The sequence below is a fragment of the Dioszegia hungarica genome (assembly GCF_025882075.1).
Source record: "Dioszegia hungarica strain PDD-24b-2 chromosome Unknown MKK02contig_25, whole genome shotgun sequence".
NCBI classification, from domain to species: domain Eukaryota; kingdom Fungi; phylum Basidiomycota; class Tremellomycetes; order Tremellales; family Bulleribasidiaceae; genus Dioszegia; species Dioszegia hungarica.
Window position 1 is genome coordinate 1,368,980 of NW_026515779.1, and position 20,938 is coordinate 1,389,917.

At 57.5% G+C, this 20,938-nt stretch overlaps 7 protein-coding genes across 7 annotated transcripts; 2 read left to right on the forward strand and 5 right to left on the reverse strand.

Moving 5' to 3' along the window:
* Window positions 1-104: 104 nt before the first annotated feature.
* On the reverse strand, window positions 105-1,011 carry MKK02DRAFT_41026 (uncharacterized protein; the record flags this gene model as incomplete). The annotated part of the gene is made up of 2 exons (XM_053091387.1): window positions 105-719; window positions 772-1,011. The coding sequence occupies 2 exons, from the start codon at window positions 1,009-1,011 to the stop codon at window positions 105-107; spliced, it is 855 nt and encodes a 284-aa protein (XP_052942492.1).
* A 165-nt stretch (window positions 1,012-1,176) lies between these two features.
* Window positions 1,177-4,284, forward strand: MKK02DRAFT_35458 (sulfate transporter family-domain-containing protein; the record flags this gene model as incomplete). The annotated part of the gene is made up of 16 exons (XM_053089180.1): window positions 1,177-1,510; window positions 1,569-1,833; window positions 1,891-2,029; window positions 2,081-2,182; window positions 2,232-2,508; window positions 2,566-2,690; window positions 2,743-2,860; window positions 2,915-2,983; window positions 3,048-3,160; window positions 3,220-3,259; window positions 3,330-3,439; window positions 3,497-3,649; window positions 3,715-3,783; window positions 3,842-3,948; window positions 4,014-4,134; window positions 4,192-4,284. 16 exons carry the CDS (start codon window positions 1,177-1,179, stop codon window positions 4,282-4,284), a joined length of 2,235 nt encoding a protein of 744 aa, XP_052942493.1.
* Window positions 4,285-4,708: 424 nt separating this feature from the next.
* MKK02DRAFT_30462 (uncharacterized protein) lies at window positions 4,709-9,777 on the reverse strand (the record flags this gene model as incomplete). The annotated part of the gene is made up of 5 exons (XM_053088054.1): window positions 4,709-4,713; window positions 4,734-5,151; window positions 5,213-8,743; window positions 8,785-9,161; window positions 9,204-9,777. The coding sequence occupies 5 exons, from the start codon at window positions 9,775-9,777 to the stop codon at window positions 4,709-4,711; spliced, it is 4,905 nt and encodes a 1,634-aa protein (XP_052942494.1).
* Window positions 9,778-10,002: 225 nt separating this feature from the next.
* MKK02DRAFT_41029 (S-adenosyl-L-methionine-dependent methyltransferase) lies at window positions 10,003-11,914 on the forward strand (the record flags this gene model as incomplete). Its single annotated transcript, XM_053091388.1, has 9 exons — window positions 10,003-10,070; window positions 10,113-10,542; window positions 10,587-10,908; window positions 10,954-11,242; window positions 11,290-11,353; window positions 11,410-11,579; window positions 11,634-11,703; window positions 11,753-11,808; window positions 11,860-11,914. The coding sequence occupies 9 exons, from the start codon at window positions 10,003-10,005 to the stop codon at window positions 11,912-11,914; spliced, it is 1,524 nt and encodes a 507-aa protein (XP_052942495.1).
* A 180-nt stretch (window positions 11,915-12,094) lies between these two features.
* On the reverse strand, window positions 12,095-16,804 carry MKK02DRAFT_41030 (uncharacterized protein; the record flags this gene model as incomplete). The annotated part of the gene is made up of 10 exons (XM_053091389.1): window positions 12,095-12,572; window positions 12,693-13,087; window positions 13,243-13,643; window positions 13,798-13,920; window positions 13,966-14,439; window positions 14,831-15,204; window positions 15,252-15,640; window positions 15,684-16,105; window positions 16,151-16,264; window positions 16,312-16,804. 10 exons carry the CDS (start codon window positions 16,802-16,804, stop codon window positions 12,095-12,097), a joined length of 3,663 nt encoding a protein of 1,220 aa, XP_052942496.1.
* Window positions 16,805-17,103: 299 nt separating this feature from the next.
* Window positions 17,104-18,666, reverse strand: MKK02DRAFT_41031 (uncharacterized protein; the record flags this gene model as incomplete). Its single annotated transcript, XM_053091390.1, has 3 exons — window positions 17,104-17,531; window positions 18,300-18,501; window positions 18,538-18,666. The coding sequence occupies 3 exons, from the start codon at window positions 18,664-18,666 to the stop codon at window positions 17,104-17,106; spliced, it is 759 nt and encodes a 252-aa protein (XP_052942497.1).
* A 942-nt stretch (window positions 18,667-19,608) lies between these two features.
* On the reverse strand, window positions 19,609-20,909 carry MKK02DRAFT_35460 (phosphoserine transaminase; the record flags this gene model as incomplete). Its single annotated transcript, XM_053089181.1, has 3 exons — window positions 19,609-19,691; window positions 19,735-20,700; window positions 20,735-20,909. The coding sequence occupies 3 exons, from the start codon at window positions 20,907-20,909 to the stop codon at window positions 19,609-19,611; spliced, it is 1,224 nt and encodes a 407-aa protein (XP_052942498.1).
* Window positions 20,910-20,938: the final 29 nt, after the last annotated feature.

A 20,938-nucleotide genomic window follows, 5' to 3' on the forward strand; every position in this document is an offset into this window, starting at 1 on the left:
AGGGTAACTTAGGGTTAGTCATGCTTCCGTAGTCGTGATTGTACATACAACATATATGCAGTGTACTATACTCTCAAGATCTCAACCCTCTTCTCTCATGAGTATCATCTCAAGCCAAAGCCCAGCCGCGCTGTCTTGGCAAACACCTCCTCATACCGCCTCGCCATGAACCCACTGACGTGCGCCCCCTCCCAATACAGCCTCACCAAACCCACCAGCACCACATCCAGCAACCCAAACAGTAGCCACCCCGCACTCCTTCTCCGTCCCTTCGGTATGCCCGCCGCCGTCCGCCTCGGCGTTTCCTGCACTCCCACCGGCTCGGTCCCCGCCCTCAAACGCCGGATCCACGAAACAATCTTCATACTTCCCAATACCGCATGGGGGACCGCCAGACCCACTAGCCCCAGATAGGCAAAGAAGGAAGTGATGGGTCGGGTGTAGAGCGAGTACGCGACGAATTCGAGGCCGAACTCTGAGGGTGAGAGGGAAGAGATCGGTGGAGAGGGGGTTTGGGGAACGAGTCGATGTGAGACGATATGGGGCAGGAGGAAGGGGATGAGGAGATAGCCTGTGATGAGGTGGATGGTGAGTGCTGGGAGGCGGCGGGTGCGGAGGGTGAGGTAGGCCCGCTTGGTTATTGAGGCGGAGAGGTGGAGGGCGAGGGGGGCGTAGATGAGTATAGGCTCGAGAGGGAGATAGAGGTCTCGGCCGATCAGCTGCTGGGTCAGTAACAGCCTGATTGGGTTCATAGATAGTCAGATCAATCACCATTGTCTTGCCAGCTAGCTTTATGCCACCGACGGCTGCAGCGAGCGGGGAGGCGAGGTGGACCGTGAGGAAGACGGAGAAAACCAAGGCAGAGGCATTTTGGACGCCGGTCAAGAGGCGGAGAAATTGTCCTCCCCTCTTCGATCCAGGTCCGATTGCGCCAGACGGCTCGGAGGACACAGCCATGACGTTGAGGGTAGTTCTATAGGTCGATGGGACTGTGAAAGAGGCCAAAGCCATTTCGATTTCGCTCCTCTCCCTGCTGGCTTCCACATTCCTCATCGCCTTCTTTCCGTCGGAAGCTAGACTGAGCTAAAGTTAGAGCTGAGACCGACGCGCACGAATGAGACCACCCTCATTAGGACCTCACTACATTGTTTATAGCTTATACATCTTCGTCCCATCATGCCCAGCGCCGACCTAGCCGCCAGGACACAGCAGGAGAATGCCGCAGCGGGTCCGTCTCGACCCGCTAGCCGAAGCTCGCTCAAGTCCAATCTGTCAGCACAGCTCTCCGGTCTCTTCTCGCGCAATTCGATGGACACGACGAATGAGCGGTCAGCTCTCTTGCCTCCTTCGAGAGCTTCGGGGAGTGCAGGACATTCCAGAGAAAGTACCGATCCGGGTGCAGGTAGCTCGGTTGGGGGAGGAGGGATAAGGCGGAATTACACGCAAGAGATGGATGGGAATGAGGAGGAAGAGGATGGGAAGATACCTGCTGCGGCGAGGACACCACAAAGTACGCTAAAGCTCCTCGTTCTTTCTTCCCTCTCGAAGTTACCGGCTCATATATCTAGGACCACCCAAGAAGCGGATGAACACCAAAGAAATGGCCAAGAAGATCCGCCAGCGGTCCAAATACTACATCCCCATAACCGAATGGTTACCGCAATACTCCCTCCCGGTGTTCTATGGGGACTTGACGGCGGGCGTTTCGCTGGCGTGCCTGCTAGTGCCTCAGGCCATGAGTTATGCCAGTGGGCTAGCGAAACTCACGCCTGTGGCCGGGATCTGGTCCACTGCGCTCCCATCCTTGATTTATGGGATATTTGGGACGTGCCGGTGAGTCTCAGCTTATCCATCCGATCAGGCAAGGACTCGAAAGCTGAGATTGAACAGGCAGCTATCGGTCGGTCCAGAAGCAGCTCTATCGCTCTTGATCGGCCAGATGATCCAGGAGGTCGTAAATGACCCGGATCACCCCGCTAAGCATCCGGAGCTGGAAGGTGCTGCGATAGCTATTGTGACCACCTTCCAAGTAAGCTTCTTGATCCGGATCGCATGCTGGAGGCATCAGCTGACGTATCAGATCGGATTGATCACCAGCGTTCTAGGTCTCCTGCGTCTAGGCTTCCTTGACGTCGTGCTCTCCCGAGCGCTTCTTAGGGGGTTCATCACCGCCGTCGGAATCGTACGTCCACCCTCTCTACCTTACTTCCAGACACCTCGCTGATCCCCAGATTATCTTCATCGAGCAGTCCATCCCCATGCTAGGCCTCTCTGCCCTCCTCGCATCAATCGGTAAATCTCACAACGCCCCCTCACTCCCACTCGACAAGCTCGCATTCGTCATTCAGCACATCCAGCAAACCAATCGGCCCACCGCTATCCTCTCAGCGGCGTGTTTGGCCTTCTTGATCTTGATGCGGGTGGCCAAAGCGCGGATCGTGCAGAGGCCAGGAGGGGGCTGGGTTAGGTATATCCCCGAGATCTTCATCGCTGTTGTTGGTTTGACGTGTGAGTGTTTTGTGGCGCTCTCCACAAGTGAGAGCAAGACAGAGCTGATGTATGTAGTCCTGGCTGGACAGCTGAGGTGGGACAGACACGGTATAGATATCCTCGGGGAAGTCTCAGGCGGGACAACTATCCCTATTGGCTGGCCGCTGGACAAGCGGAGGATGAAGTACTTTAGCTATACCGTGAGCTAGTCGAAGTGCGAGCTTTTACGGAGAGCTTCAGCTGACATGATAGTTCCCTACAGCCTTCGTCTGTGCGGTGGTAGGCATGGTGGACTCTATCGTTGCTGCCAGGGAGAATGGGAGCAAGTATGGATATGCAGTCGGGCCAAATCGCGAACTGGTAGCGCTGGGTGAGCTATCTGGCGCTCACCGATTTCATCCGGGGCGCTGAGCTGATGTAACAGGCGCGGCCAATCTCGTCTCTTCATGCATGGTCGCGACGGGCTCCATACCCATCTTCGGGTCAATCACTCGTAAGCTGCAGGCTGCAGGCGTTGTGCACGAGTCACCCTCAAAGGCCGAAGCTGACAGAAGCAGGGTCCCGGCTGAATGGGGCTACTGGCGCTCGGACCCAGATAGCCAGCGCTATCACTGCTGTGATCATGATTGGTTCCATCTTCCTACTTCCTTGGTTGTATTTCTTGCCAAAGGTCAGTTACCGCCTCCTCATGGATGGGCCCACACAGAGGCACAAGCTGATTCGACGTAGGCTGTTCTAGCTTGTATCGTTGTGCTGGTTGTTTACTCGAGTATGTTTCCTTTTCCCAAACAGCTGGCGACTTCAAGTTGACGTCTGACGGAGCAAGCTGATCACTTCAGTCCTCGCTGAGGCGCCGCACGAAATCATCTTCCTCTGGCGTATGCGAGCATGGACCGATTTCCTTCAAATGACTGGAACGTTCTTCCTCACCCTCCTATTCTCTATCGAGGTGCGCTTAAGCCCCCCTTCCTGCGAGCCGGGCGAAGCGGTTCAGCTGACCATGCAGACTGGTCTCGTAGCTTCCGTAGTCTTCTCACTCATCCTCGTCATTCAGAAATCCACCCAAACTCGCATCAAGATTATTGGTCGATTACCGAATACGGATGAGTGGGTTCCGATCGATGAGGACGAGGCCGCGCAAGAGGAGATACCGGGTGTGGTGAGTTTGCCATAGCCTCGTGATGGTCTAGTGGACGCATGCCCGGCTCGAAGCTCACATATTAGCTCGTTGTGCGGATCAGAGAAAACCTGAGCTTTGCAAATACCGGTCAACTGAAGGAACGGCTACGGCGAGTAAGTTGCAGGTCTCGCTTCAGTTATTAGGCGGGCGCACCGCGAGCTGACAACATAGCTGGAATTGTACGGGATGCAGAAGAGCCATCCCTCCGACGCTCCTCGACGAGAATCCGCCAAGGCCGTTATTCTGCACATGGGGGATGTGGAGACTATGGACGCCTCGTGAGCCGCATCTCAGCTTACAGGATCCTCTTGCAGCTCGCAAGAAGTCAGCTGATAACTCTCAGAGCGTTACAGATTTTGTACGAATTGACCAAATCCTATTCCGAACGCGGGGTCGGGTTGCACTTTGTCCATCTCCATCCTGCCCATCTGACCATGTTTCAATTCGTGGGCATCACTGATATCGTACGTCCGCTGCCTCCTCCACATCTGAGCTGTGGTTCGAACGAGCTGACCTCATAGTATGGACCGCATCATTTCCATCGGGATCTGAGGGAGGCGATGAAGGAGATTGAGAATCTGGGGTACGGGAACAGTGTCGTTTCTCGTTTCTAGATGTCGATACAGGCAGGATGTAGCGCTATCTTCTGCACCAGATTTCCCGATTTACATATTGACATTTACTGTAAAACGACTATAGGACTCCAACATCCCAAAGCTACTAGTCTGACAGATACGCATTCACCAATAGATCCAGCCTAGATTCCTCGCAAATCCCCTGTATCGAGCCGCCACGCCCCAAAGCTAGCGCTATCCCATCTTCGCCCTGTGCTTGAGCTCCGCCATCCTAACCATCTCCGCCTCCTCTGCCGCCACTCGCTCCGCAGCAGCCTCGGCGGTTTCTTCGTCCTCCTCGTCCATATCCGGCTGCGCATCCGGAGCTGCCTCTGCGTTTTCGGCCTCTTCCTCTTCCTCATCCTCATCTCCAGACCCCTTGTCGCCCCCACCCTCCCCTTCTTCCTCCTCGTCCTCGTCATCATCATCCTCGGGATCCAGCTCACCACCCACGTCCACATCCGGTTGACTTGAAGGCTTGGACCGCTTCATCTTGTGCGGCACTCGAGTCTCGAGCGAGCGAGAAGGCTGACCAGCGGGGGGTTCGACGATATCCTCATCTCCTTCCCCTTCTGCTGCCGTCACCTTGGACTGGTCTGCCTCATCCCCATCTTCCACCTCCTCATTCTCCTCGACATCATCCGCCGGCTTTTGCTGAGTGGCAGGTTTCGATCTCGACCGTAACGTCCGACTAGAGCCAGACGGCTCGTTATCCACCGCAAGCGAGGCGGCCCGCTTTGACCCAGACCGAGTTGTGCGTGCGGGAGCAGGCACAATGACCTCGGGTACGGGATTCTTCCGAGGACGACCGCGTTTCCGCTTGGGCGCTTCGACGGGTTCCGCGGGGGCCGACGGAGATCGGGACCTCTGTGAACATCAGCATGCGCATTTCGTGCCTCATATTTCGTTGCCAAGGACGAGTACTCACACGCTCATCATCTCCTTGTCCATCCTGCTGATCCGCCTCATCTCCTCCCGGCGGCATTCCCTCATCCACATCCTCGCCCGCCTTCTCAAGCGCATCTCTGTCCGCATTTGGCTCCACCTCAGCCGTGATAGATAGTCCATACCGATCGCGCCGGGGTCCAGGTGGCGGGTTATCATCCTCCACGACCTCCGACGGGGCCTTGTTCGATCGGTCGTCCGGATTGTCATCGACATCGCCGTCGGGATTATCAAGCTCGTCCCGTTCCGCCTGCCCGTCCTGGTGATCGGCGTCGCCGTTCTGACTCGGAGCGACCGATGATGGAGGCGCAACAGATCCTTGCTTTTCCGCATCATCCTCTTCCGCCCCATCTTCGCTTGGCTGCTCCTGCTTCTTTGTCTTCTTCTTGGCCCGCTTTGGCTGTTTTCGCTTGGCCTGTTTCCGCTTCGACTGCGGCTCCTCGTACGACTCGTCTCCAGTATCAATTTCCTCCTCCTCAGCCTTCTCCGCCTCCTTGACACGCTTCCGAGCGTCCGCAGCCGCCTTCCTCTTTTCCTTGGCTTTCGCATTAGCCTCCGCGTTCCTCTTTGTCCTCGCCGCGTTCTTCCTCGCCTGCTGCCTCCTCCGCTTGCCCTTGACTGCATCCATCTCCTCCTCAAACTTTATCCGCCTCTCGTCATCCCACGGCAAGTATCGCCGTGCCCGGAGCTCGATGAGACGACCCTGGTTCCGCCGCGCATCCAAGATCGTCTTCATCTTATCCTTCATATGCTGGGTATTATAGTCTTCCAGCCGATTATCGATCCGACCGTCCTCGCCATGGAGTTGCCAAACGACGCGGAAAGGGTATTCCTCGGTCATTGGCACCTTTTGGACGGTTCGGTAGAACAGCAATTGCTGCTCGTGCGTCCAGTATCGAACCCCGTCTAGACGAGCGAATGTGTACCCGCCGAGGTGTCTCTGACCGTGGATGTTGGAAAGACCGCGATCGTACGCCCCGACAACCACGTAGTTTGGGTCGGGACGCAATCGCTCTCCGTCGCTGTCGTACATGAACGAGTCGTGCGACCCGCTCCTGGACCTTCCCCTCGAGTCGAGAGAGTCCGACGACTCGTGCGCCCGGATCTTGCGTTTACGACCTGAACCGGCGGCGGATGGGGCGGTCGAGGACGAGCTGGACCGCCGATTATGGTTGCTCGGACCCGCTTCGCCCGTCCGGAATTGAGGTTCTCGACGAGAAGAAGAGCGCTGGTCCTCACGCTGACGCTGACCCTGACGACGGTCCCGAAGCAACGCCTGATCCTCCTCATCTTCCGAATGCGTTGGACTCGCAAAGTCGCTACCGTTCTGGCGAGGCTGAGCCCGAGCCGACGGACGAGCACGCTTAGCCGGAGGCTGGGCCGCCCTTCCATTCCGCCGCTTGGTAGTAGGCTTGAGCTGGATGCGATGGGTAGAAGGACCCGCCTGCGCTTGTTGTTTCCGCAGAGCCGAGCGGGCGTGTTCCGCCTCTTCAATCTCCTCAATCTCCTCCGAGTCCGAGTCATCCTCCACCTCGCTGTGACGCCGTTTCCGTCCCATAGACTCCTGCTTCGGCTGCGGGGACGCATTGCGCGAGTCCAGCTCGTCTTCCTCTCCATCATCCCCATGACCCCCTCCCCTTCCCTGTCGCTGATACGCCGGTCGCCGCTCCTGTTCGTCCAGCTGATCATCATACTGATCATCGTACTGGTCCAGATCAGGGTTCTGATCCTGATCCAGGAACTGGTCCCGATCCTGATCCTGGTCCTGCTGAACATAGTCGTCCGGGTCGTAATTCTGCCACTCCTGGTCCTGCCCGACATCATTATGCTCCCCGTGCGGATAGCTCCGGATCCGGTCGAAATCCGCCGACGGGGTAGGTGCCGTATCCCTCCCCTTGCCCTTATCTTTCGCTGTATGGCGAGGCGGGGACTCGACCGAGTATTCAGTCAGAGACCGATCTTCCCGAGTTTGTGCGGGCTCGACGTCCATGGGTGTAAGAGCAGTCTCGCGACCTTTGCCCTTGTCTAGCTTCCGGCGCCTAGAGGGGGAAGTCGACTCCTCCCTTTCCTCCTCTTCTTCCTCCCTTTCCTGTGCTTCCTCCTCCTCCTCATCTTCTAGCTCCTCGTCGGATCCGCCCGCTTGCGACGTGGCAAAGCCTCCAGGGGTAGCGCCCAAATCCTGGGCGTCTCTGCGCGACGTGCGGGGTGGGGAACTGGATGGAGCAGTCCGACCTCTTCCCGCGGCCGGCGCTCGAGATGAAGGGATACCGCGAGGCTGGGGACGGGGCGTGCGGTCCTCATCTCCGCCGTTCCGACTTGTGCCGCGCGCAGCAGGCCGTTTCTGGGGCGAAGGGGAAGGTTGAGAAGGCTGACTATCCCACGGGATCTGCTTTGCCCCGGGCTGGGGCGCAGCAAAGTTGAATTTGGGCTTTCCGTCCGCGGGATGAGATTCGTTCCGGCGACCGTTGAGATTAAAGATGGACCGACTCGGCCCGGGGGTGATATCATCGCGCCGCACCGCCCGGCCTTGGATGTCCTGAGTATTGGGCATCATGTCGTTGAGCGCCCATTGTGACTGGTCCACCGCTTCTTCTGGGTCCAGCTCGCGCTGGGGCGGATCCCGCCGGCGCCGACCGCCGATATCCTGCATGGAGGGCATCATATCACTGACGTCGACATCTGCGCCTTGGCCGTTGGTGGTCCGACGACTGCTCGATGCTACTGCCGCCTCCCTCTCCATTTCCTCCGCAATTTCTGCAGCCAACGCAAAGTCCACGCCCGAGCTTTCCGCTTCGACCCCGCGGCGACCGAGGGCAGCAGCGCGTGGTGTGGCAGTGACCGACCGAGCCTTGTTTGGCGAGACCGCCGACGCCATCCGAGATGCTCGTCCTTCCTCTTCATCGTCATTCTGCATCTCCTGTGCGAGGCCCGCGAGGTCCGCGAGGTGTACCTCGTCCTCTTCCTCCTTGAGCTGAGCGTCCGCCTCCTCTTCCTCATCTTCCGACTGAAACATCAACTGATCCTCCTCTGACTCCAGCTCGTCCTCCTCCGCCCCATTCTGTCCCTGACTAGTATCCGCGGGATGACCAGTCCGCTTCATCTTCATCCGCCGACCCGACGCCGGTCCCGCCCTTGGCGTCTCGGCTCGTTCCGATGGCGCCCCCTCGTGTGCCCGCTCCTCCTGCATGATATGCACTTGGACGAATTGGTGCATGTCGCCGCTGAATGGTCCCCACCGGAACTGCTCGTCGAGAATTTCCGGCCGTTTTTCGTTCAGCGTCTTTTGCCGACGCCTAGCGAAGTCTTTCCATAGGTTCTTGACGATGGATTCCTCGGTGGGCGGGTCGGCGTCCTCGTCCTCTGCGGCCTGCGAGGCGGATGGCGGCCATTGTCCATACGTGAAGAGAGCCGATGGCGAGAAGAGGTCCCGGAGGATAGAGTCGGGGATGGCAGGGAGGGAAGGGTTGATGAGGGATGAAGGTGAGATCGTGGGTAGTTGCCACGTGCGGACAATCTGGACGTCAGCCCTGATCGATTCCTGGAGAGAGGACCTACCATAGTTGCGAAATCAAGCCATAAGCGCATCGCCTTCTCATTGGCTCTGTCCTCCCTTGAAACCACCAAAAACCAAAACTTCTTCCATGCCGCCAAGAGTAAGGCGTTCCTACGCGCGACTTGCCTCCTCAAAACGGCGCTGGAGCTCTCGCCATCACTCGGCCCGGCGTCCCCGTCGGCGTCCAGGCCAGGGAATTGACTTGCGGCGTGATCAGGAGCGAGGATGGTCCAGAGGAAGGTACAGAGGTTGGACAGGTCGATCGTGTCTGATATCCTCCCAACGTGGTATCCCGATCCCGAGGGGACTTCTGCCGCGAAGCGAGCCAGATCTGCGAACGGAGGGGCTCCGATGTTGAAGAGGTAGTTGGTCCGCGCGACTGATGATCAGCCCATGTTCTAAGCTGGGCGGAGAGACTCACCATGAAGCACTGCCCAAGCTTTCCTACTTGCGCTCTCCTCGTTGGTATCTCCGCCGGACAAGAGCTTGTTGAGACAGTCCCGCGCAATAACACGAACTATCTCCGCCCGTTTGTCCACGGTCATCCCCCTGGCAAGACTTGATCCGCCCAGGGACGGCCGCGTCAAAGCACGGCCCGCATTCGCCGCTCTGGGCGTAGAATCCGCATCTCCACCGTCGTTCCGCCGACGTGGCGTCGACCGTGACCGGACAGAAGGGGTTTGCTCTGTCCGCTCCTCGTCGTCCCCCTCCGACATGGTCTCACCCTCGCTCTCGCTGATGATCGGTGCGGGCTGATTAGACATCCGCATCCTATGCTGTCCCCGCTGCCCCTGTGCCGGGACAACATCCACCTCCACATCAAGGTTGACAGTCCGAGAAAAGGTTGTTCCGCGAGATGAACGGTTTGATGGCGCCCGGGATGAACGCGTATTTCGCGTGGATAGGGTCGGCGCGTCTTCAGCGGCGGAGAGGTCAGTCGCGCTCGACTGGCCCGAAGGCTGTCTTGTGGACCGTCGCGTTGACTCGCGGCTCATCCTGTGCAGTATAGGAGTCTGGGCAGGGTGAAAGTTGAAAGTCGCGAAGGGGATTTGGGCCCCCTAACCCCTGTTATTTAGGGGGTTGACTGGACTTAAGAGGTTCCGGGGGATGTGGATGGGTGACGTGGCACACAACTCAAAATCACTCGCGAGATTCCCCCCTGCGCGTCGACCACCTAAAAAGTCCAAGGCTCTGCTCCATACCTCTCCCCAGACATCAGTATGGCAGACGTACAGAAGCCAAGCAGCGGGCAGCCCAACGGCGATGCGCCGCAAAAGACCTTCCGCGTGTAAGTCGTTCGGCTTTCCCAGCGACTCTAGCTGACAATCAGCACCAACTCCCCGGCCATTGCCAACGCACCGCTTCCTGCTGAAGGTAGCGCTTCATTCAACAACTACCACCTCGCCGGCTCCGTCTTTGCCGTCACCTACCTCTTCCAGCGCATCTTCCTCCCCTTCGCCAAGAGCTGGACTACTTTCTTTGTCCTCCTCGTCCTCCTCTTCCTCCCTGTCACTGTTGCCTACTGGACCCTCTCATCCAAGTTTGGCAAACGCGTCAATGAAAAGGTCCCCTTCCCGAACCGGCCCCAGGGCGACTATATCGAGATCAAGAGCGGCGATATGGACAAGTGGCGCGGAAAGAAGATCCCCATGCAGATCTTCCACGATGCCTACTTTGAGGGCAAATTTGAGTTCAAGGGGGACGTGCTGGATGTGATGGAGTACCGTCATGACTGGGCCTCGTTCGAGTTTACCCCAGCTGTAAGCTCTCTTACTGATCGAAGTGGACTGTAGCTGATGTCCAGCTCTTCAAATACGTCTTTGTCAACCTCATCCCCGACGTTCTCCTCCACTCGCGCACCCAGGACGAGGAGCAGGTCCGAGACCACTATGACCGAGGAAACGACTTTTACTCTTGGTTCCTTGGACCCCGCATGATCTACACCTCCGGCGTCATCACCGATATCACCCGCCAGGAGACCCTCGAGGAGCTGCAGGACAACAAGCTCACGATGGTCTGCGAGAAGCTCAACCTGAAGAAGGGGGACCGGATGCTGGATATCGGGTGTGGATGGGGAACTTTGGCTACTTTTGCCGCCAAAAACTATGGCGCCGACGTCACTGGAGGTCAGCTAGGTTCTGCCTACCTTGCGGATCAAGCTGACATGACAGTCACCCTGGCCCGCGAACAAACCGCCTTTGGAAACGCCCGTCTCCGCGAAAACAATATTCCCGAATCCCAAGGCCGCATCAACTGCATGGACTACCGCGACATCCCCGCCAACAAGGGCTCCTTCGATGCCATCTCGTGTCTCGAAATGGCAGAGCACGTCGGGATCAGGCACTACCCCAAGTTCCTGCGCGAGGTGTACGAGCTCCTGGACGATGATGGAACGCTGGTGTTCCAGGTGGCTGGGATCAGGACCAACTGGCAGTACGAGGATCTGATCTGGGGTCTTTTGTGAGTCAGCTCCAGGTCTCGGATCGAAGCATGAGCTGATAAGTCAGCATGAACAAGTATGTCTTCCCCGGTGCGGACGCCTCGCTCCCCCTCGGATGGGTCATCAAGCAGGTCAGCTACGATTTGCCGTCGGCTGTGTAGCACGGAGCATCAGCTGACAAGTACAGCTCGAAGCTGCCAACTTTGAAATCAAGTCGGTCGACGTGCTTGGCGTCCACTACTCGGCTACTCTCCACAGGTGGTACCTCAACTGGGTTTCCAACAAGGATAAGGTCGTCGAGAAGTACGGCATCAGGTGGTACAGGATCTGGGTCTACTTTTTGGCCTACTCTGTCATGTGAGTTGGGAATCTCAGAATGATTCTTTGTCATGCATCAACTGACCGTCTTAGCATCTCGCGCCAAGGGTCCGCCAGCGTGTTTCAGATCACCGCTCACAAGAACCTGAACGGTTACCACCGGGTAAGCTATACGGCCTCCATCGTACTTTGAGCATAGCTGACAATCTCAGGTCGAAGGTATCCCGTCGCACAGCTCTATTCACGCTCCCATCAAGACCAAGATCTCGTGAGTTGCCACAAAGAGGTCGGATGTGCCCGGACCGCAGCTGACCTGCAGACCGGCAGTTTCGCACGCTAGCATGTGGCCCGGACACAAGGAGCTCCGAGCTTAGAGATATAGAAGTATAGAGGGGAGGTGTGTAGGCGAAGCTTGAAGAGGGGGTCTAGCGAGAAGAGCGGATCTGATCAAAGATGCAGCTCCTGTTGATGCGCCGCTGGACCAGGAAACTCGAGGCCAAGCTATGTTCTGCATAGACTCCTTCACCGCGCTCCCCACTCGACCTCTTCGCCTATTACGAAAAGTCCCACACTCTGATACACTTTCCAAAATGCTCTCTTGCTCTCTCCGGCGCAGGGAGAACATGCCTGCTGTCGGGAGTCGGGTCCTCCGGGGTAGGTTCGCCAGATGCATCATAGGCGTAAAACAGCTTAGACCTGTGGATTTGGACGCAGCTGGATGTGTTGACGGACTGGGTGGATAGGATGGCGTAGATCCGGATAGGAGTGGCGGGCGAATCGGACAGAGGCAAGGTGGGGAGGGTGTTGGTATCAAAAAAGTAAATGTGCGATAGTGAGGAAACGGTGACCCGGGTATCTTCTACCGCTAGCTGCATGATGGGGTTGCGAAGGCCGATAGCGATGGTTCGCGCAGCCCACCGCCTGCTCCGCTCGTTGGCGTCGGGGCAGGTGAGCACCGAAGCGTAGTCCCGAGTGATCAATATCTGGCCGAGACCGGTGGTACAAATAAGGTCCGAGGCGGTGTAATGACAGCTGTAGGGTCAGCGGTGTTCCTCGTACGATGAAGTGGAGTCGAAGCAGACTGCCCCGAGCTCAGACAGTCTCTTCCTCAGGGACAAATCTTTTCGTCGGGATGTTGGACAGGATACTCACGCAGTAAAGTCATAGCCCACGGGAGGCCAAGGATGCTCATCGCCTCCAGAATCGCTCATCAGGCGATCCCGTACCCCTGCCTCCATGTACATCGTATCGACAAATTCCGGGTCGGACGGGCGACAGCCGGGCACATCAGCCCGCGCAATGACGGCGTGTACAGGCATATCTGCCCCTGGTTTGCTGGGGTCCCGTGAAGAGGGGTCGGCAGGGGTTTGCAGGACCTCGTAAGAATTGCGATTGAGCATCTCGAGATAGTAAGCGGCCGCGCAAGTCGAACGAGTGGTAGAGTCGCGGGGTGGGTAGGTGTGGATGAGCTTTTTGGTGCTGCGGCAGTAGACGTAGAGCCGCGCATCGCCGCAGAGAAAGACGTAATTGTCGTCGAATTCGATATACTGCCAGATCAGCTAATACCCTAGCTGGTCTCGTCGTGATAAGCAAGGAAGGATCCCGTGTGACGATGGTCCGGGTGGCCAAACACACGGGACGGGTTCAGCACGGCTTTCCTCCATGTCTGACTGCACTGGCCACTAAGACGAAGCAAACTCACTTGTAAAGCTCTCATTGCCGCCTCACTATCAGTTGGTATGACTTCCGCCGGACTGCCCTCATCCTCCAGATCCCACAAGTAGATCGCCTGATTCCCAGCGGTACCCAACACCGCTCGCTCTGTACCTGACTCTCTGCCGTCCACCCTCGCCCGGAACGCGTTGCAATAGGTTGGAGCTGAGATATTTCTGTAGTAGGCTAAGGCGCCCCGAGGGAGAGTGGGTGGCCTGGGAAGATCGGCGCCAAGGACGGCGGAACTAGGTAGGATTGCCGACGTCGGCCGCCAAGCGTGATCAATGTGGCTGACTGCATCTTGAGCTTCGGCGGAGACCTGACGCTCTGACGGCCACGGACGCGGGGAGCGGTTTATGGCTTCTTTCGTGCGCCAGACTTGTAGTGCGCCTGTCTCATCAGCCTGGGTATCCCCCGCGCCTCCACTAGCAAAGTCCAGCGATTGCTCCATCTTAGCCCTGCCTGTGATATCCCTTCGCTCGCCGATGTATGAAGCAGTCCAGCTTCCGCAGTAACAATTGTTCAGCAGTCTCGACTAACTCACCTCCCATGTTACCGGTGTCGAATACGACGTGTCCTTTGGCGAATTCGATATGCGCGTAGGGTCGGACATGTGGCGCTGAGAACAGTGTGTGTGAGCTCTCCAAGTCAACAACCTCGATACCGCCTGCGTGGGTCAGCAGAATTTCGTGATTCAGCCATGCCAACTCACCAGTCCGACTCGTCGATATACAAACCTCCTGCTCCTCGTCCATCTTGAACCGACAGACCGCGTTTGCGTGGTGTGGGTACACCCATTCCTCCTTGCAGCGTCCGCCTCGCCAATTATTGCCCTCGACAACGAGTCGACGACACACTGCCTTCCAATCAAGCCCGTTGGCATTGGCCTGCGAGATATTCTGGCCGCACAGCCGCGCCGCTTCCGCCGAGTGCCCTGTCCCGCGCTGGTCGCTCTTTTCCGAGTCGAGAAGCGTCGCTACGACCTTCCTGTCCATACCGGCTCGATGACAAGCGGCCCGCCATATGCCAGATTTGTGGTCTTGCGAGTGTTGTCGCCATGCGCGACAAACGGCCGGAAAGACGGCGAGGGTGGTGATTGGGAGATTAGATAGGATCGTGACGAATAGCGAGTCTCCCAGAGCCTGCAAAGGGTCTTCGGGGTATGGATTAGGAAGAGTCATGGCGGCTACGGGTTAGAAGCGCGGAGGGCAGATACAAGTTGGGTACAAGCTTAAGAGCAGACACGACGTGCTGGGAGCGACGTCCGTGCGTCCAGTGACATCTCCCCCACTTTTCCCCACTCGAATCGCCAGATCTGTTTCTCCTTCATAGCTTCTGCGCTTGGGGAGACAGATCCGCACATAAGGCTTTGAAACGCGGTATGAATAACTACAGGTTGTTGGGTTAAGATAAACATCACTATTGCATCCAGCCTCATACTTATCATACTAAACGTGATCCGACAAGTCCCTCTGCATCGGACCGCTACCTACGGCCCAAACAACAGAGTCCTATGATACAGCCGGCCATTTGACTCGTACTCGTAGAGCAGTTTCGATCCATCCAGCCGAGGGTACCCTTGAGAGGGTGGAAGGTCGGCGCCCTGTGGGGGTCGAATGGTGGCATCATGGGGAAGGAGGGAACCAGATGAAGGTGGATGGCTGGTATATCGCGGGAGGTGGCCGCCTCAGTGTCTGGGGCGAGTGGGAGAAGTGGGAGGCACCGTGTATCGATGAATACTGGCTGGTGGGTCTCTGACACGACGATATGGGTGCCTTCCGCGTCGAGATTCCTGATCGGTTGAGGAAAGTAGATGATGATGGTTGCTTTGCCCCAGCGCTCCTGCCGCTCCTGCGTGTCGGCGAGAGCGAGCAGAGCGGCGTAGTCTCGTATGAAGTAGAGCTGGCCGGGTGTGGTCGTCACGACGAGGTTCGAACCAAAGACGCGGCACCTGTGGTGTCAGGTGGTGAATTTGACTTAGATCGAGATTGCGCTTACGCGGAGAACTCCATTCTGACACCGATAGGCGGCCACAGCAACGAAGCCCCGCCGCCGCCCCCTTCAATGCCCATCATCCGCAACAATTTCTGTCGCATGATGGGATCACAGCGTTGGTCATCGCTCCTCATGCCTTGCACGTCCGCCCGAGTAGCATGCGGCCTCATGTCCTGCCACCCCGGCGGCGGTGTGCCGGAAGAAGGATCGGTGGGTTGTATGAGCGCGTGGGTCGTGCTAGGGTCACGAACGTGATACGCCAGGGCACACATGTCTTTGATACTCGTCGGGAGCGAGGGGAAGGACAGGGCCATAGGGCGAGATTGACGGTCGTAGATGTGTACTTGGCCGACGCCGCAGAAGAAGATGTGACTTTCGTTGAAATCGAAGGTCTAGTCTGTCAGTTTGCGATATGAGTGTGAAGAAGTCACTTACGACTGCCGTTCCCGGTGGCACAGCCGGCATCGGAACCACCTCCGGCTTCTTGATGTCATCTAGACTACAGATCGGTACGCCGTTGTCCGAGCCGATGGCGAGATAATCCTTTTTTATGTCCTCCCCGAGCTGCCTGATGATGAATGTGCAGGCTATGAATGGCTTTAATTCAGTGATCTTCCGATAGTAAGCGAGCCCGCCCTGTGGGAGGGGCGAGGGTCGGGGTTGGATGCCCTGGGCGAGACTGGCCAGGATGTCCTCGGGAGCCAAGGTAGATTTGGGATCCCAGGTGGGACGGATTTGCGATTTGGAGGAAGCGGCAATGGAGGGGAGGTCGAAACTGTCCCCAAGAATGGGATAGGGCCAGAGGGCTAACTTGACTCCCAACTGCATTCGGTACACTTGCAGGGAGAGGTAGCTCGCTGTCGGGTCAGCCTGTCCCCGAGTGGAGGGCGGAACAAACCCACTGCTCACGTCAACTACTACATGACGCATGCCAACTGCGAGCCTCGCTCGAGCCGGGACGTCCGGGAGAGAAAAGAGAGTCTTGTCCTTGCGGAGATCGATAACGTCTAATCCATCTGGGTAGGGTCAGCACTGATCATATGCGCAGTAAAGCCCTGCTCACTCCGGTGTAGGTAAGTGGAGATATGGTAGCCGTCCATCTCTTCCAGACCGGCTCGTCCCCATCCCTTCTCTAGCCACTTGTTGCTGCACCGCCCAGTCTGCCAATTGCGATTAGACACAATGTGCCATTCGCAGTGCCTCTTCCAGCTCATGTTCATCGCAACAAGCTTGCCTTGCTGATCCACCTCCATCATTTGAGCTGATGCCGCCTTGTCCGCTTTAGTCCCCGGTAGCGCCTGCACGTCCGCAACCTGGGTCGCCGAAAATCCCTCGAAATGCCGAATCATAGCGAGGTGGTCAGGATCGAGGTCCGCGTCCAAGGTTGCACCCCTCCATACGCTAGCCTCATTCGCCACCGAGTGCTTGTGCCATGACGAGCTGACTGAAGGGACGACCGCTAGGGGACGATATGCGAGTTGCTGGAGGATGGATGTGAAGAGGGACTCGCCGAGGGCTTCGAGGGGGTTGCTGGAGAGGGGTGGGTCGCGCAACATATCGGCTGATGAGCAGGGCATGTGGCGAAGGAGGGTGGGAGATAGGAGGCTGCATGACTGGTCGAGTGAAGGCACTCTTGCTCACACAGAAGGAGAAAAGGCGATGGCAAGGTTTCCAAACGGACGCGGACCAAGACGCGGACGTGGGTACTGGGTGGGGAAAGTTAAGGGTGGAGGTCGTCCGCTTCGGTGTTCTGGCTTCCTGGACCATTTGCTCATCTGCCATACGGACCCCCTATACAGGACGAGAGATACGGCTCTCATACTGGCTGAGCATACATAAGGCCTCATATACTAATCTATACCTGGTCCCTGTTTTCTCCCAACAAAGAGCGCCACTCCTGTACAGTCTCCTGTCCGTCTGCCACCGGATTGAACAGGGGGCCCCGTAGATATCCCCCTTGCTTGGAGTGGTAATGGTAGTACAGAGAGTTCCGGTGGATCCGAGGTTGGATGCTCGGCCCATGGGGGTTGGGCGAAGAATCGGAGAAGGAGCTGACAAAGTCGGCTGCGGAGGTGGAGGTCAAGTGCAGGTAAAGCGGGGGGATTGGGCTGGAGGATCCCGCATCCGGACCAAGCGGCAGGCTGGGAAGAGACCGCGTATCGAAGAACGAAGGGCGCCCGGCAACAGTGAGGACGACATGAGTCTGATCGACGTCCAGCTCCGTTGCGCGCTTGTTGAAGTTGACGACAATTGTCTTCTCGCCCCATGCGGTGGCTCTGTTGGCTGTAGGAGCATAGCGGCGCGTCGCTGGGCGACTGCGCCGACAGATCTCAGAACAGGAGCACGTCGCTGGATGTCCTTGCGACGTCGCAGCGACGTCACGGCGTCGCGGCGCCGCGCCGGCGCCGACTAGATCTGAGATAGCGCTAGGTGAATATCCGGGATAGTCACTGTACGGGCCGGACAGAATTGTCTGTCCGGGTGTCCGGACACTTTACATTAGTGTCGGACTGACGGCGCTGAGTGGCGGCGAGGCAACGCCGCCACCCAAGTATCCTATAGCATATAGAGACGTGAGACGTCGTCTAGCGACGTCCCAGCGACTCGTCGGCGTCGTGTCGTCGCGTCGGTGTCGCGACGCAGCGACGCCAGCAGGACTATATAAGTAGACCTGATCGTGTCCAATGCATCTTCATTCTGCTTTTGTACTTCTACCTTCCAAACTTCAACAGGCTCCTTCAATGCTGGAGGCGTATTCGCGGATGATGAAGCATTGTCCGTACGTGGTGGTACAGATGAGATCTGAGCCTAGCACGCGACATCTGATATGTCAACTCTGCATCATATCCCCGACTCACGAAATGAAGGTGATGATCTCATCGTTGGGCGGCCAACATAGCGGATCCTCACTGCCGTCAACCGTTAACCCCATCATCCGCAGCATCTTCGCCCTCATCAAGGGATCACAAGTGGGATCGTCACTCCGCCTCCCCTTCACTCCCAAACGCCCAACAAAGGCCCGGTCCTCTTCGAACCCCAAAGGAGGCGTACCCTCCGACTGCCCGGAGGGATAGGCAGTCGTGATCGTGAGGTGAGCAGGGTCAAAGTCTAAGTGGTAAACGACGGCACACATGTCTTGCACCGTGGTGGTAAGCGAAGGGAAGGACGCCATTGGCTGTTGCGTTTTACGGTCCACAATGTGGATTTGGCCGACAGCGCAGATGAAGACATGTGTTTCGTTGAAGTCGAAGATCTAAGCAGTCAGCTCTCTACAGGTAGCGAGACATACCAAGCGAAAGCCATCTTGAGATGCAGGCAATTCCAGCACCTCTCTCCACCCATTTGCTCGCCGTGCCACATCGCATTGCATCATCGCTGCCGGTGGCCAGTGTCCCGCCCCGTCCCAGATCACCGCCATAACCAAGGATGCATATCGCCGATAGTCGCGCACGAGAGTTCCCGTCTACATGTCCGCCACTCAGCACCTTCCGTGTACGTGAGTGCACCGTAGAATTATTGACATCTGCAACCTGATCGCGCATTTCCAAAAATCCAGAATGACCAGGCCAAAGATGGGTTGCCCTTGCGGGACGGCGGCGTCGAAACCGACCTAGCGCCGGCAAAGCACGCCACTCTGATGTTAAACCCTCTAATACGCAACGAAAAGTTGACAAGCAAGATTGAGCGTAGTCGGGAACCCAGACTGGTAACTTTTTGGCGGTGCCTGTTGGCGTCTGTCCCTAGCTTAGATGTAATCACCTCCTATTGCTTCCCCTCCAGTGAGGGAGATGTCGAGCGAGAGGGTCCTGTCAGGAGGCGGGGTGGATGAGCGAGGAGGCGACGCAGTGGAACGTCCGTGAGACATGGACGCAGTTGATCTGGTCGTGAGGGCGGAGAGGAGGGGGAGGATCTCCAGAGTTAACAGCATGCTGTTCCACTGCGCCGTAATGTCCATATTGACCTTTTTCGTTCCCCATATCCTGCACACAAATAAAGCCTGTCCCAGCCGTCAGTGAAGTCCCTCTCAGCCTGTATCTCCTCGCCCAACAACGGCCATTCAGGTCTTGTATGTGCGGTGAAGAGATCAGAGTATTGAGGAATAAGTTGAGGAGGAGGATGTAACAGATGGGTGGTGGAGAATGGGAGAGGGGGAAAGGGAAATGCTCATGTCTCCTTCTCCTTGATAACGTTCCGCCAATCTGCCGTACACTTCCAAGTCAGACTATGAGACTGGCGGCTTCAGTAATGTAGTGAGCCAGGTCTCGGCAAACCTAACGACAAATTGCTTGGGCGATCGGCGGCGGGGCCGCGTCGTCAACCGCACGCCGCCTACAAAGCCATAGTCGTCTACTCCTCCTGGTCAAGCTGAGAACCCGTCGATGTACTCGCTCAAGCCTTGAACCGACTCTACCGTCACGGCATTGTACAGGCTGGCTCGTATCCCTGAACATCAGCGCATTCCCTTATTCAATAGCCCAAAACTCACCACCGACCGACCGATGCCCCTTGAGCTGCCTGAACCCCTTCCCATCCGCCCCCTTCAAGAACTTTTCATTCGCCCCCTCCCCGACCTGCTCCCACACCACATTCATCCAGCTCCTCGCGTCCTTTTCCCTTACCACCATCCTCACTGTGCCCGCCGCCTCCGCCTTCTCCAGCGTCTCGTACAACACCCTCGCCTTCTCCCTATTTGTCTTTTCCAGATTCTCTATCCCGCCCTTTGCCAGCAGATACTCCAACACCAGCGCCGAGACGTAGATGGCAAACACTGGCGGTGTGTTGTAGAGAGACTGGTTATCCGCGAGGATCTTGTATTCGTTCTGGATGGGGACGGGGGGTATACCGCCAAGCTTCATAGCTTCGGTGGTATCGACGAGATAGTCGTTCCGGACGATAATGACCGTTACGCCGGCAGGACCGAGGTTCTTTTGGACGCCGGCGTGGATGACGGCGTGGCGCTCAAGATGGGGGATAGGGCGGGAGATGAAGGAGGAAGAGTAGTCGCCGACGAGCGGGACGCCCTCGGGGATCTTGTCGTATGGGAAGGCACAAGGGGAGGACTGGTCCAAGGGGTATTCGATCCCGTTGATGGTCTCGTTCTCGCAATAGTACACCATGGCCGCGTCTGGCGAGAACGAGTACTCGTCCGCCTTGGGCAGCGTGGTGTACTTGGTAGGCTTGGTAGTGGCCGCTATCCGGGGATGGGCGAGGGGTTCCGCTCCGGGCTGAGGGGGCATGCAGAGGCGCTGCGCCTCTTGGTGCGCCTTGGCCGACCAGGTACCGGTGACGACATAGTCGACGGGAGGGGGTGTATAGGAGGTGTCGGCTTTGTGTTGCATGCGGCGGTATGCAAGGATGTTGAGGAGGGTGGAGGAGAATTGGGTGGTAGCGCCGCCTTGGGCAAAGAGGACCGAGTAATTGTCGGGGATAGACAAGAGCTTGCGCAGGTTGGCTACATGTCAGCTGAATTGCAGCTGTGGACTCACCCTCAGCGCCAAAGATGATCGCCTCGAATTCCTTGCTCCGATGACTGAGCTCGCAAATCCCCATACCGGTCCCCTTGTAGTTCAAGAGCCCCTTGGCAGCCTCCTCCAGGACCGGGGTAGGGAGGGGCGACGGCCCGGCGGCAAAGTTGTGAACGTCCGAGCGTGAGAATGACATCTCGTCAACAGTGCTTGAGTGAGTGGTGG